Genomic DNA, 15,553 nt, shown 5'->3' on the forward strand with positions numbered 1-15,553 from the left:
TTCCCTTTTGAAAATATACCTTTTCATGTGCTCTTTGTTCAGCTCTTTCAAACAGCTGAATTGCACGCACAGTCAGGAGCACAGGCATCAATACAGCACCATATCACCCAAAAGGTGACAAACCAGTAATCAATGCTGGGGTGCGTACACAAGAGGGGGCTATTAGCAGGAATTATTGCAGTGTTCCATTCTCTGAAGCACTGCTATTGATTTGGTGTGAGCTCAGGTTTATGTCAGCATAACCCGCATGAAAATGAATGCGCTCATGAAGAGTGGCAAAAGAGTCAATTGCTTTTTTTTCAGTTCTTTTAGTTAGGTTGCCCCGGGATTACATCAATTCACTTTTCTGGCCAGCCACTGTTTAACTTTAACTTCCTCACAATGTGGGAGCATTGAGCTTCAGTTGCCTCTCCTGCATTAAAGCTAACACATCAGTCTTGGGTGCCCCCAGCTCTGTCCAACAGGCAGAGTGGCCAGTGTGGAGCAGCAGTGTAGCATAGTAGTAAGGACTCGTAACAGAAAGGTTGCAGGTTTGATTCTCAAATGGGGCGCTGCTGTTGGGCAAAGTACTTAACCCAGAATTGTCTCAGTAACTATCCAGCTGCATAAATGGATAACATGTAGAAATTGAAATCTATGCAAGTTGCTCTGGATAAGAGTGGCTGCTAATTGCCAATAATGTAATGCAATGTGTGGCATTCTTCTGCATTGCCAGGGGGCCTCGTCCAGCCTGGTGGTGAAGTTTGCGGATACAGACAAGGAGCGGACCCTGCGAAGAATGCACCAGATGGCCGGTCAGCTTGGGATCTTTAGCCCCATGACCATCCAGTTTGGAGCCTATGGAGCCTACACCCACACCGTAAGAGTCGTCGGTAGTTAAATGGAGAAACCACAACCTGAAAGTTGTTTGTTCAAATCCCAGATTGCATATTACAACCATTAATCAAGTTGTTTTTTTCATTTGCTCCAGTAAAAATCTGTCTGGGTTGCTGAATGCTTCAGATGTCAGATTGGATGGTCCTTCTGGATTAGGCTGTCTGTTAAGCAAATGAAAAGTGTCACATAATTCGCATACATACACCAAAATAGATTCAAGCTCATCTCATTCAATTTACTTATTAACATGTAAAACAGAATATGAAATTAAACAGTAAAGAAAATTGGATTATTTATTAGCATTAGTACTGTGGACTACCAATATGCATCCTGTCAAAGTAGCGCTCCTTTATGTGTCACTTTGCTAAGCGGCTTGGCATTAATGAGCAGAAGGCTAATAAGCTCCATAAATCAGAGCCCTTGGGAGGCAAATACAGTATTTTTAGTGTAAACACGACTAGGGAAAGCAAACAAAACTTTTAATGTGAACACGTCCTCATCTTCCTGCTGTTTCCCTGTCTCTGTATCCACAATCCAACAGCAAATGATGCAACAGCAAGCAGCACTTATGGCCGCCACCCAGGGCTCCTACCTTAACCCCATGGCAGCCATTGCAGCTGCACAGATGCAGCAAATGGCAACTTTCAATGTCAACGGTCTAGTGGCGGCTCCGATGACACCCTCCTCAGGTAGGCAAACGTCATGTGGCTTGAATTGTGAAAACCACTTCTCCAGCGTATGCAAAGAAGACATGAACAATTTATGAACTATATGGGGCCGCCATGTAGGATAGTGGTAAGGTGCAGGGCTCATAACCAAAAGGTTGCTGGTTCAATTCCCCACAGTGGGGTACTGCTGCTGTACACTTGGGCAAGGTGCTTAGCCCACAATTGCCTCAGTATATATACAGCTGTATAAATGGATAATATTGTATATGACTGTACGTAAGTCTCTCTGGATAAGAGCATCTGCCTAAATGACAAAAATGTAATGTATATGTAGGGAAGGCATAGGGAGCAATACTTGTGAATGACTCTGATTAAGGAGTGCTCTGCCGGTTGCTGGCTGTGGATCTTCTGTACTGCAGCCATGGGCCAACCTCCTGAGCTGGAAGCTCAGATGTGTCAGCAAATGCCCACAGCTCCAAATGCTGACGTGAGCCAACAAACAGACAGACAAAAGGAAACCGAAAGCAAGATGCAGGATTTTCGGCTCAAGCACGAGAGGCAGCCACTCCAGTTGGAAGTACCTGCATGTGTGCCTGCAGCCAGATGAAAGCTCAACACCTGTTGATCCTCCCTTTTCCAGTGTGAACCAATAAGCCCCAGGGGATGCCATGTCGCTGCTTATAAATTGGAAGGCAGAAAAAATGGGCTGTTTACCTCGGAGGAACATAGCAGCAAGGGGTGACATTGTTTGTGTGAGAAAGGCACACCTGCGATGGGTGTGGGGAATAGGAGAAGTGTTATCCTGTGTCCTCCCTCACTGGCAACCCAAGCGTACATCCAACAAGTTATTTCTGGGTGTTCTCTGATTGCTTGTTACCAAGAACTGAGCTGATTGGATGACTTTGCAGGAAAAGTCCTTATCCGAGCAAAGACACAAAAGATTTGTGAAAGATGAGCTGGGACCCAAATTTAGCTTGTTTCCCTGGCTTTCATTATAAAAGGGTAGAAGCTTCCTGCATTAGCTACTGCTGTCTGAATATGGCAAACACGAACAGATTAAATAGAGTAGCTCAATACTTCTTCCAGCATTGTAATCCATAAAAGCACATTCTTGTTAAGGTAATGCCTATCAAATTTAATCCGGTGTGACTTAAATGCCCTTCACAGGAAAAAAAGTAATAATCTTTTATCAAGAAGAGGCTTTGACAAGGTGACAAACCTAATATGACTGGAGGGATCAGAAGTCACTAATAGACAGATGGGACTGATCCCTTGTGTCCAATTAAAATAGTTTTGCAATCAAAGGTAGGCCAGATGTGAATTATCTTCTCCTTGCTCGAAAGTATGGGTTTCCAAACAAGGGGTACGTGGAATATTCCCTGGGATACTTTGAATAAATTGTGTTTTGGCAGATTTAATTCAAACTTTATTGCTCATTCGTTTCTCTGTAAATAGTGTATTCATTAATTTCCTGTTGAGGGTTAAGACGAGATATAAATTATGTTTTTTTCTTTGTTTATATTTTGCATTTTCAGGCACGAGTACACCCCCGGGTATCAGTGCCACTGCTGTGCCTAGCATAGCCACACCAATTGGGGTGAATGGATTCAGTGCCCTCCCACCCCAAAGCAATGGTCAGCCGGCCTCTGAACCTATCTACACAAATGGAATTCACCCCTACCCAGGTGATCATCAGCTTATCAGTGATGTCATATAGCCATACGGGTGTCCAGTTCATTTTGTGTTATATAGTTAATGGCCACAAAAATATACTGCAGCCTCAGGTGAACATCTGCAGCAAAATCTAACAAAGTCTGTAGTGTACCAGTTCTTCATGTTTTTCTCTGTGTCAGCAAGTTGTAGCTTAATAACTGACTGCATCTTGCAAGTCACTCTGAATAAGCATCTGCCAAATGAATAATTGTGAACGTATGATGCAGGACAGTTGATGTGATAATAATCTACAAAGTGGTTTATTTGGCATTTCTTAATACTTGATATAGATATCTGCTGTCTGGACTTCTTTTGTACATTTTTAACAGCAAAACATGACAGCATCACTTCACAATGTGAGCTCATCCTGATTTTGTTTGGTGTAATGTTTTACATGTTTTCAATTTCTCTCTCTGTCTCGCTCTCTTTCTCTGTCTCCCTCTCTCTCCCACACTACCTCCCTCTGCAGCACAAAGTCCCACAGTGGCTGACCCTCTCCAGCAGGCTTATGCTGGTGTGCAGCATTACGCAGGTCTCCTTCGCCTCCCTCCACTTCACCTCCCATTTTCAAGTCATGTGTTCCTCTTCGCTCCACCTGCTCCTGTTCCTTTCACTTCACCTCCCCTTGTTCACTTCACCTGCTCCTGTGGACTTCACTTTATCTCCTTCTGCACGGCGGCATTCTGACAGGCAGTAGACACGTGTCCTAACAAATATTGAACAGGGAAGTTAACTGCAAGATGACAGAACAAGATTCAAAATAATTGTTATAGGTGCACCCGTGCCATCCTGCCCTCTTCATTTCAATGCCCACAATAGTTTGCCATTTCCTCATTGATTAAGTACTTTCTGGGCAACCGTTCGGGACAACTCGCATTACTTTTTATGTGACAGGTGATAACCCCTGACTTAGAGATTGTTGTAGAGTAGGTCCTCATTATACTTGTGTGATTGGGAATATGTTCATTTTCATCGTTCCTGTGGTTGTGTGCATGCAGGTCTGAATGTGAGCATGTGAATGTGTGTAAAGAGCTTTTCGAAAACTGGGTTTATACAGGTATGCCACACCAGCCCTTGAGGCTCACAGGGTTTGCTGTTCTTGTTGAACCTCACAAAATAAATGAAGTCTTGTAGTATTGGACAGGAAGTCCCCTCACCTGTTGTGCCAGGTGTAAATCACCTATGTAAATCACATATGGATCAATAGCCAATTTTAAAACCTGCATGACTTTGGTTCTCCAAATCTGGATTTGCCCATCAGTACCTTAAACTTTAATCTGTTTTTATTTGGTTTGCTTGTTTGGTAAGAGGAAAAAAGTAGCATGACTCTAAATAGGTTGCTACATCCAGCTGATGTTAAATATGGGAGAGTAAACGCGAGATTCTTTTTTCATTCTTCCTTGCTACAGCAGCCTACCCCGCCGCCTATGCGCCAATCAGCCAAGTGTTTCCACAGCAACCAGCCATTATTCCCCAGCAACAGAGAGAAGGTAAGACAGGCCCCTCCCATCCCAGACAAAAGGTGATAATTGCAGTGTTCCATTCTGAGGTACTGCATATTAAATTAGCAGGAAAGATAACAGATAGGTTTTGTGGGTTCTTGTGCATAATGTACTTTCTTTCACTTCTTCATTCTATGTTTTTTCAAGTGCTCAGTGCGCAGAGGTACATAAGTATTGAATACACCTACTAAGATCTACAGTACGTGAACCTCAAATGAAATGAAGGATTCAGAATTTGCTCATAAAGTTCCCTGTTTTCCATATAAACCAACTTTATAGTTATTAACACACAATTCAGTTTCACAAGGTATGCATTGCCTTCCATGGACATTTTGCCCAGATTTTTTACTGGATCATTGAGACAACAAAGTTACTTATGCGTCCACAGGGCTCCATTTCACGTCTGTCCATAATTTGCATCTACACAAATTCCATCCTCTAGCAGAATGTAATTTCCTTCCAGTTCCCGTTGTAAGAGGATCCCCATGTGTTATGTTAAAAAGCAAGAAAGCTGAAAAAAGCATTTGGGAACTGCCCTAAAGACACAGAAATTAGGACAAATATTTCTCATGTCTTCTCGAGCACAGTCTTTTGTGATTCCTCCCACCTGATCCCTGTTTTGTTTTCCAGGACCAGAAGGCTGCAACCTGTTTATTTACCACCTACCACAGGAGTTTGGAGACACTGAGCTCATGCAAATGTTTCTGCCTTTTGGCAACGTCATCTCTGCCAAAGTCTTTGTGGATCGGGCAACCAATCAGAGCAAATGTTTTGGTAAGTCAATAACTCCCTGTGAAACAATTCAAGCGAGTTAAAGTGCAAGCTGACAAGACTGTCTGTTGTTGGGTTTGGAAATCCCTGCGTGTTTCCGCTTTATTTCCCCACAGTTACCTCTTTTGCTTCACATAATCAATTTGAAATGAAGGTCTTAATCTTTTGTGTCACAAGTGACTGAGCAGGACGGTGCAGGTGAGGGCCTGGCAGACTCACTGCCAAGGGGATTGCTCTCATTTCCAAGCAAGACTCATCAGCAGATGTTTCTGACACAGGGAACTCTAAACCTCAGTTTATGTGTGCTCCTTCCTATAGCTAGTCTCTGGAAGGACGCACAGAAGTGCTTGTGGACTTCCACCCAGAAATGGGGTGATGGATCATTTGACAACACCACCGTTAAATGCCCAGGGGTTTTTTTTTAGATTAGGCAGTAGAACTGCAAAGTAGTTTAAAATTACTGTCTAGCTGTGGGACTTTACATTTCATAAAGGACACATTCAGTTATGATAAAAAAAACATTTTTGGGTACATTACAGTGACTCAGAGTTTCTCTTTGAATTTATGGCTTCCTTAGATTTGCCAGTCTTATGAACCCATGTGTCTCCATCAACAATTTCAAAACTGTCATCTCATTTATCTTGCGAAATCAAGGTTTGAAAGGCCAGGGAAGCGCAAAAGAGGAAGAATGAAGTAAGCTTTTAGGGGCTGTGGTATTAAAGTTCTTTTGTTTAGTACTGGCAGTCATGGTCCCTATACCTGAATGTAATGGTTAGCTTTACTTTTTATTTATTTGCCATACCGAGCTTGTGAATGAAAGTTTCTAATGGAATGAATATCCTGCCCATCAACAACATAGGTCTCCTGCAGAATCAAAAGATACCACCTCACAATATTTTTGAATGATAGCACCTTTCTCAGTTTATCATATTGAACCAAGTGTAAAATTGAGAGTTTTATATATGTGTATATGTGTTCATTCTGCTAAGCTCCGCTAAGAATATTTAGTATTCAAATCATGCTTCCAGATCAAACCACTCCTGTTCTTTAAGATCCATCACTAAACATGCATTATACAAATTCTCAGGAGTACATTCGGAAGACAGATGAAAAAGCATAAGGACTGATATTCCTTATTGCAGAACATAGACACACCCTCTAGATAACCTGGAATTTTTGTGTCTCTCATTTACCTGTTCGCATTTCTGAAAATGTGTACCTCGTGTCTAAAATGTATCCTTGGCTTTTTATTGATGATTTCAGAATTTGAGAGGAGAAACCCTCAGAGACACTTTAAACATTAATAAGGGAATAACATTTTGAAAGCCAGTTTGGGGATTTTTTTGGATGCAATGATATTTTAATCTTCTATTTATTCACTCTGTATTGGCATTTGTCATCTGCAGCAAGTGGAATGAAATAGAGAAAAATTGATTTCTGTCAGGGACTTTGTAAGGCTCTTCTCAGTTATATAAAGCATTGCACAGACATAGATACTGGTAGAATAACCCACTTCGCTTCAAAATCAACATATTTTTTGCTCGAATTTAATCAAAGTAGAACTAGCACAAGGTTCCAGTTCTTGCCATTTTCTGCTTAATCATTACCATTGTGGTAGCTGTCAGTCTAGTGAAATGAGGCCAACACTCAGATTCAGAGAAATTTTCCTACCAGTGCCATTAAGAACATAACCACATGTTTTGAAGTCTGGTTCCTTTGTTCCAGACAGACTTAAGTTCAGACTTGAATCAGATTTGCTGTATATATGCTGTAGACTTTAAAGTATTTAACAATGTCTGTTCTTCTATGTAATGCTGTTTAGTTGATGTAAGCATGGAATATGCACAAGGACAGCACCACGCTTGGCAGAGCTTGTACTGGTGGGTCTTAATTTATAAGCAGGACATTTCTTATAGCATATTGACCATGCTAACCATGTTTTCAACTCAACATAAATCTACCCATACCTACACTACTCACCAGAAAATTAACACTGAAATGAAAATTGAAAAGATTCACTATTATGTTGCTACAACCTGTATTGGAAGCTGTAGGAGCAAACAGTTACGTAGCCTGCTTGCTAATTACTGAAATCCTCAAACGTCATCCTGCTCAAGCTCTAAAGCAAATTATCTAAATGGCCGTTCATAAAAAGAAAGGAGATTTAGGCACACAACTAGCCAGATGTATCCTGTGAACCTATTTAGACCAAGAAAGACCTAGAAAAATAACATTTATACTCAGGCAAAGGTTTATCTGAACATGAAACAAACATGAAGCTACCTAGCCACATAGCTAATTTCATTGTACATATGTAAAAAAAGCCAAGGATAGATTTTAGACATGGGGTACACATTTTCATAAACAAAACACTATACAAACAATGGATTAATACTGGAAACAGAAATGCAAACAGGTAAATGAGAGACACAAAAATTCCAGGTAATCTAGAGGGTGATGATGTTTTGCAATAAGGAATATCAGTCCTTATGCTTGTTCATCTGTCTTCCGAATGTTTTTTTTTTCTTCCATATCTTGCTTACTAGCTATAGTAGTATTTATCTGTCAGAGGTCATGTGATAAACAAGTGGGATATACAAACCAAAGCAATGAAACACCATTTAACCACATTGCTTACGTAGCTCTTACCTAATAATTTTGGGATGGAACATTAACAGCATTCTATGTTTGAATCGATTCACTTGCTCAAAAAAAATCCAAAATTAAAATGATTAAATCAATCTCAAGAATAATGTTAGACTGAGCAGTCATGTAAGTAGTGAATGTAACTGAGACTTGCTGTCTAGCTATCCAACTGGCTAATGGAAATCTTCAGCTAATCAGGATGAGATTGGTATCCTTAGGTTTACATTTTACCGCATGTTGCCATCAATACAATCAGTGTCACAGAGTTATGAATCTGAGCAAATTTTAAATTTCAGATACTGACACATCATCCCAGTTTCCAAAAATAAACATTGTGCAAAAATTGAGAAAATTATTTCTGCTTTTATTTATTTTTTATAATTAAAAACATATTGAACGACCTTGAAAACCTTTAAAATCAACAGAATTAAAAAAAAAATACTTAATTGACTTGGAGGGCAAAGCGAGTCCAGATCAAAGAAACAGAGTTTGAGCAAAATTAAAGTTGTCCCTACCTGTTTCTATTTCTTCCTGTCATTTTTCTTCCCAACAATAACCTCTCGGAGGCCAATGTAAATGTAAGGGGGAAATTTATTTAAGCTGAATCTGAGAGGGCTTGGAGCCGTTTGACAGACTCTTGGTTGCCTGGTTTGTTTAAAGGGTTTGTAAAAGCACGAGCCTTATCTCTCCAGAGTTGACAAAAGCTTGCCCTGTCCCCCCAAATTAAATTGGACCCATAGCGGCGTGATCAAATCAGCTAGCAAGCGGAAAATTCGAGCCGTCAATCACAGAGGTGTCTGATAAGACTGGGCAGGAGCCGCGGTGTGGAAAACTCTGGCCTCATTCCGCCTTGATACTCAGGTAATAACTCAGAATGTGCAGCATGGAGACTGCAGCCCCACCTTATAGTGCCCTCACCTGGCCCAATGGGAAAAAAAATTTAAGCCCATGCACCTGCACATCTGACCCTAACACACACACGTCTCCAGTGTGAATTACCTTTTAATATTTTCTTTTGTACATACACACACACACACACACACACACACACACACACACGCACACACACACCCACAAACATACATGGGTTCTAATTGGAAGTTGTCTGTTATCAGCATACTAAGAGTTTGCACTAAGTATGTTGTCCATCTCTTTCTTCAGCTCTTTTTTGCTATGTCTCTTATTCTTGACTTGTTGTGTGTCTCTCTCTATCTTTCTTGCAGGCTTTGTCAGCTTTGACAACCCATCTAGTGCCCAGGCTGCTATCCAGGCCATGAATGGCTTTCAGATAGGCATGAAGAGGCTGAAGGTACAACTCAAGCGGCCAAAGGATGCCAACAGACCTTACTGACCCCTCTGTCATCTTCAGCAGGTAAGAATGCACCCAGGGTCCCAAAGAGGAAAAGAACAGGTGGACTGCCAGCACACATCTGCTGCTCTGGTCAGAGGGGGCACAAAAAAGTCACATGGTTATTCCTTTTAGTCAGACACAGGACTGCACAAATCATCAACACTCTGGAATATTGACAGTACTGAGTGCTATAAAATTGTAATGGGGGAAATTAAGCCCAGTTAAATTGAGCTATAGCATTTTTGCTCCTCCTGTCTCTTCAGTGGCAGTGATAAAGGTACATAATCATCATCATGTTATGATATTGCTTCTCCACCAATGGGTTCTAGTATGGAAGCTTTCACCATGAAGTAGGAAAACCGGTCATGTGCTTTTTATGAAACAAACTTTCCATTTAATAAAATTTTGCATGAAAAGGTTAGTCATCCCTCTGACAATGAACAATAACCACAGGCACATAATAGTTTTGGATTAATTATGCCAGTCATAATTTTAATTGAAAGACAACCTGAAAAAAATAAATGACTTGAAAATACTTGGAAAATGGTTATAAAAGTATTTCCTTCTGGAGTTGCAATTGAAAAATGCATTAGAAGAGTTCAGGATATGTGAGTCAATATAATGCACTCAGCACAGGGCAAATAGCAATCATTTACTCAGGAAAAAAGCACATAAAAAATGCACTGATTATTGTGTCTTAGCCTGCTATTGCACTTCCCAACTATCTTTTAGCCACTCAAGTCTTTACAAAGACCTCCATGTCTGAGAGTCTCCCTCACTGTGAGTGTCCATTCCATTCTTTCTCCAGTCCAGTCCTCTCTGTTGTTTTCTTTAAATGTCTGTTTTTGTCATCTAATCTTTTTAATCAAGTCTTCAAAAATCTAAATCAAGCACTCTAATTTTTTTTTTTTTTTTTTTGAAAAAAAAAAAAAAAAAACACCTAACAAAGATTTAGTTTCCCTACTAGAATGCAGGATATAAAGACCCTAAGCAGGTGAGATGCCTATGTCATAAGTACTGGACATACCTTGAGCACAATGGCTGCCTTTGTGGCAAAATATCTTGTAGTACCTCTTAAATATGTTTTAAAGTTCTAATTAACTTAACTTATTTCTTCAAACTGTTTTTGAAAGTTAATGTCATGTGAACTCTGCAGTACTTCCGGACACATCTGAGAAAGTCCCTTGGTTCTCAGGCCTAATTAACAGCTCATTGACTTTTGAAAAACACCATGAGTTTAGACTCTTTGCGCAGCTGGACCTTGCTTCAGGACTGTATAGAGGCCAGATGATGACTAGTACTCTTAAAACTGACTATTTACAGGTCTCCTATAGCTATATTGCTGTCAGAAGTCCCTCTGTGCTTTCCTCTTTTATACCATAAATGATCTACATCTGTTAGCCCTCACTTTAAATAGCCACGTGCGATTTTAGACAAGAGACAGGAAACATGGAGTGTGTGATTTTCTGAGAAATGTGTTTTTTGCTGAAGTCATGAAACCTTGTGAAATATACGTTTTAAATATCAATAGCCTTTCAGCAGCCTTCCCAGGATATCCCATTTCCATTTCCATTAAAATAGTAATTTGTTAAATACAAGCCAAATGTTTAAATTTTAAATCTGGGATTAATGATAGCAATTTACTACTATACACAAAGCTCTTGTGTAAGGAGACCTGAAAATATTCACTGATTTGAGCCATGCCTTTGTTATCTCCATCAAATTGAAAAGAAAAAAAAAAACTCTGGCCTCTTATTTTGAGCTTTGTAAAAAAAAAAATATTTTGTTTCCTTTTCCCATTGAATCATTTAAACAGCAGTAACCAGCTTCATTTAATTTGCCAGCCCAAGCAAGGTGAGAGGCTGGGACAAATGGGGAAGGGGTAAAACTATATTTAAAACACAAAGAAAAAAATTCCACCGCATCTTTTCTTCTTTTGCACCCAACCAACCTGCAAACCAGGCAGGGCCAATCATAGCTCAAGATGGCCTTCCTGTTGTCTAGCCACGCTACGAGTCATGGGGGACAAACTCCCAGACCTGTAAGTTGAACCCATGGTGTCATTTTATTTTGGATGACGTCATGTGGCAGGACTGTGACTGCGTTGCATGACGTGGCGTCGATTCGTTTCTATATATCTATATTTATATATTTCTTACGTATTTATATATTTTTGCCACTTTGTGAAGTGCAGTTGATTAATGCCTTATCAATAGTTGATAGCTGTTTAAGTACATCTGAAGTGCTGATTGATTGGTTGATCATGATCGGACGTGAATTTTGACCCTTTTTTGCTGTTGTAACGTGACTTTGTGTGTTTTTATTTTTGTGGACTTCAATGTGTATGGATATTTTGTATTTTGTATTTCTATATGGGCACCAACAGTTCTTTTCAATTATTTATGATTTTGTACTAATGTTATTATTTGTATAAGGAGCTGATGCCCGCTTTTCTTATCTCAAGACTTTGACTCTTTGCAAAAGGGGACCTTTTTCAGTGTTTTATTTTTTTTAAATAATGAGTTTGCAGATGACTCTGATTACAGATGGTGCAGCCTTAGGCTCCAGTAGTAGACAATCAAGCTTCATGTATTCGTGCGCAATATTAATGCAAATATTTGTAGTCCAATTCTACATGCAATTAATCTGGATTTAAAAAAAATTCCTGTGATTATTTTGTTTGCCCAACAGGAATATTCATTCCAATTTATTTGTGGAGATAGTCACCAATTACACTGTGACTGCAGGCTTTTCAGACAGTCTCAGCAGATCCACATAGCAATGGAACTCCAGTAAAATGTCAGCAATAATAGACCAGTGCCCACAGTTAAAGGCCAGCGTTTGCTTTTAGTTTGCTGCAGAATTTGAAATACTCTTTAGTATGCTGGTCTGTTACCCTCTGAATACTGTGTTTGTGGGTTAAGAATATGCTTAGAAAGAGAAGCACAATCATTTGCTTTACATGATTTTATTAGTATGACACATTAACTTACAAACATGGCAATGTACGGAAACTCATTCATATGAATGAAACAATCTCTGGGATTAATTTTCTTGACTAGAAACTCGCATAGAAAGGCTATGGCCATTGATCTCTCCGTACATGTGGACTGATCTGTAAATAGGAGTATCCAGAAAAGTGTGCTTTCCTCAAACACACCATTTGCTCCTGATTTGGATTGTAATGAAAAAGGTCCTTTTTCATGCAAGTTACTTTCATTTATTTATTTTTTGTTCCAACGGGCCAACCCTGATAAGACTATGTGATTCTCATTGAACTCTTTATCCCCATTTCCCAAAAGTGCCCTGAAAGCCAGCCCCTCGGGTTATTACAGTGAGCATGGGGCGGGGGGGGGGGGGGGGGGGGGGTTGCTTTGGACTATCAAAACGGCACCAGTCTCTCCGGGTTCGCCTGTCTCTCCTATGCCTCTCTTGTATTGGTCTCTCTCATAGATCTACTGCAGGTGTGTGCTGGAATACTTGCAATAAGCATGCTCCTTCAACATGACTCAGCATGCCCCACTGGAAAAATCAGTCTATACCCATATGAAATGAACATATATGTGGTGGAAAATATACATTTTCTTTTTCTGTGAAAATGATATCCCATCTGGAAAAAAAAATTTGATATATTTTTTGTTTTTTGTTCAGTTGCTTTTCCTTAAAAAAAGTTCATCCTAAAAACACTGAAAATGAATATTTGAAGCTGATTGCTTTTAAAGCGACTGTGTTTTTTAATCTTTTATTTCTATGGTAGATACCAGCTTTTGTAAATGTGAATATGTTTGGTGTGTGTAAAAATGGGACCACCTTGTAATCATGTTGGTTAGAGTGAAGGCCTTTTGTGGTCAAGCTTGCTTTTTAAGCATAAAATAAATTAGTATCACATCTCCCATTGTTAAAATGTCTGTGATATCAAAGAAGAGTAACAGTTATTTCCTGTAGATCTGTTCCCTGGTGAAAGTCAGAAAACTTTGTGTCTATATTATGAAATTGATAAATTATGAATTATATGTCTTGCATGCACTGTATTTAGGCCCAGTGAGTTGATTCATGAGCTCAGTAAGTGTACTTGTATATGTATGTGTGAAATCATCATTTAAGGGTGTATAGTCAGATAGTTAGGGTTAGGGTTAGGTACAATAAGTCACTACGCTGACGTATACTAAAACATCAAGATAAGTATGAATGTAGCAATAATTTAATAAATATTTAATGTTCCTTTCATAAATGAAATGTGAGTGTGCCTATAGTGTCTTAATGTTGGATCACCTTTCATGGTCCCCAGTAGCCAATAGCCTGTAAAACTGCCTGTGACTATCATTGCATCATGATTATTTTTATTATTCAAATTGCTGATATTATTTTTATCCACCTCCTGTACCTACCTTTGTCTTAATTGTCCCTCCTGCATCCTCTGTTTATCTTGCAGATGCATCAGAAACAAACACTAAAAACAGGAATGCTAGTAGGAAGGTTCACATTTGTCTTTAAAACCAAGAAATACAATACAGTCGCTTTAAATGACCCCTGTGTGAATTTGTATATCCAATACTTTTAAGCATACATGTCTGTTCCATATGGTTAACCACACCCCAGTACATTCATTTGCTGGATTTAATTTACATACTTAATTTGATTCTATTTTTCTTTGACTTGTTTCTGTCTGGTCGCTTTGTGTGTTCACCAGGAGCCTGTCTGTTGTCTGTGACTGTGAGGAGCTAATTGTAGCTGTTCCCTCTCTTTCAGGATGAAGGGCCACGAAATCTTATTTCCACAAGTGCAGTATAAGTACAAAGACTTCTTGCTCTGCTACATATCATGAAAGAAGAACGGTCCCTTGATTACTCGGGAATGTAACTGAAAGATTTGGTGACCGAGGAAAGGAACCAGGAGATCTTTTTCTCTCAACTTTTTTTTACACCATCTGTTTTTGCTTTTCTTTGGCATTAATGGAGGAGTATTTTGCTGATACCATGTTTTTGCTGCTGTTGGGAAAATAGAAAGCATTTATGGATGCATTATGCTCAAAGCATGCATGCCAACACAGGTATACAAGAACACACTCACACACACACACACGCACACATTCAAAGACATACAGTACACACGGAAACACACACACCAGCCTGCTGGCTTTTTGTTTTTGTGCCTACACAAGTGTTTTGAGATCCTTGGGTGCAGGGTTGACCATGTAATCTTTGAAGGAAATGGACAATGAAGAGAATCAAGGATTATCTACACACATCATTCCTTAGAATATAGGGACCAAAAGACTAAATGCTTTTTAAAAGAAAATACAGAAAGAAAAAGTCTTACCTTGTAGCTGCAAGTATTACAGTTAGTTACATAATTCATTATATCACTGTCCAGTGGCCTAAGTATGGATAAAAGTAAAAGAAAACAGAATTACAAAAAAGAAAAAAGTTTTTTTTTTAAGGGTGAAAATAATTTGTTCTGGTAGATATTTACTGTACCAGGTATCTTAGAGAGGTAGATTAGAAAAGTAGATTAGCAATTTTCTGGTGTCTTTTTCTTTAAAGAAAATATTTAAGTCTTGTGAAACAAAGATGAACAAGAGAAAAAGTATATCTTTTTGCAGTCCTAGTGAACATTTAGTTCAGGACATTAAAGTTCGGCCACTGGATTTTGTCATTAACATAATGAACATTTCACCACAAGTATATGTCAACTACAATGGAGAAGGAAGAGAAAAGAAAGACTAAAAACCCCTTAGTATGCCCATTTAGGGCAGGGTGCAGATTTTAATTTTATATATTTTTTTGGTGTCCTACAAGCCTATGTGTTCAAGTGACAATCTACTGAAAAGAACAAGCGAAATGGACAAGGCATTTTGTGTGTAGTTTTATTTTTTGTACTACAACAGGGAGCATGGTGTCATTTTAATTTCTCATTTAAAAGCAAAAAAAAAATCTGGAAAGGAGTTAATGGACATAATACTGAGAATAGTGTGAGAGTGGATGTGACAGTTAAATTGCCAAAAGAGCTTGTTGGCCATAATGATG

The 15,553-nt window shown here is 39.2% G+C and overlaps 1 protein-coding gene across 3 annotated transcripts in view; it reads left to right on the plus strand.

The window, feature by feature from the left end:
- Positions 1-14,786, plus strand: part of LOC118781709 (CUGBP Elav-like family member 4) — a 92,558-nt gene extending 77,772 nt beyond the window's left edge. For 2 of the 3 annotated variants that reach the window (XM_036534706.1, XM_036534708.1), the window contains exons 6-13: positions 716-859; positions 1,418-1,565; positions 3,080-3,229; positions 3,727-3,789; positions 4,667-4,747; positions 5,390-5,533; positions 9,400-9,548; positions 14,277-14,786. In XM_036534706.1, coding sequence (XP_036390599.1) covers positions 716-859; positions 1,418-1,565; positions 3,080-3,229; positions 3,727-3,789; positions 4,667-4,747; positions 5,390-5,533; positions 9,400-9,527 — 858 coding nt within the window. In that variant the 3' untranslated portion in view covers positions 9,528-9,548; positions 14,277-14,786. Of the gene's footprint in view, positions 1-715; positions 860-1,417; positions 1,566-3,079; positions 3,230-3,726; positions 3,790-4,666; positions 4,748-5,389; positions 5,534-9,399; positions 9,549-11,489; positions 11,539-14,276 lie in introns of those variants that run through there. The other variant, XM_036534707.1, reaches the window with a different exon arrangement.
- Positions 14,787-15,553: the final 767 nt, after the last annotated feature.

The sequence above is a fragment of the Megalops cyprinoides genome, chromosome 8 (genome assembly GCF_013368585.1).
Source record: "Megalops cyprinoides isolate fMegCyp1 chromosome 8, fMegCyp1.pri, whole genome shotgun sequence".
Taxonomy (NCBI): domain Eukaryota; kingdom Metazoa; phylum Chordata; class Actinopteri; order Elopiformes; family Megalopidae; genus Megalops; species Megalops cyprinoides.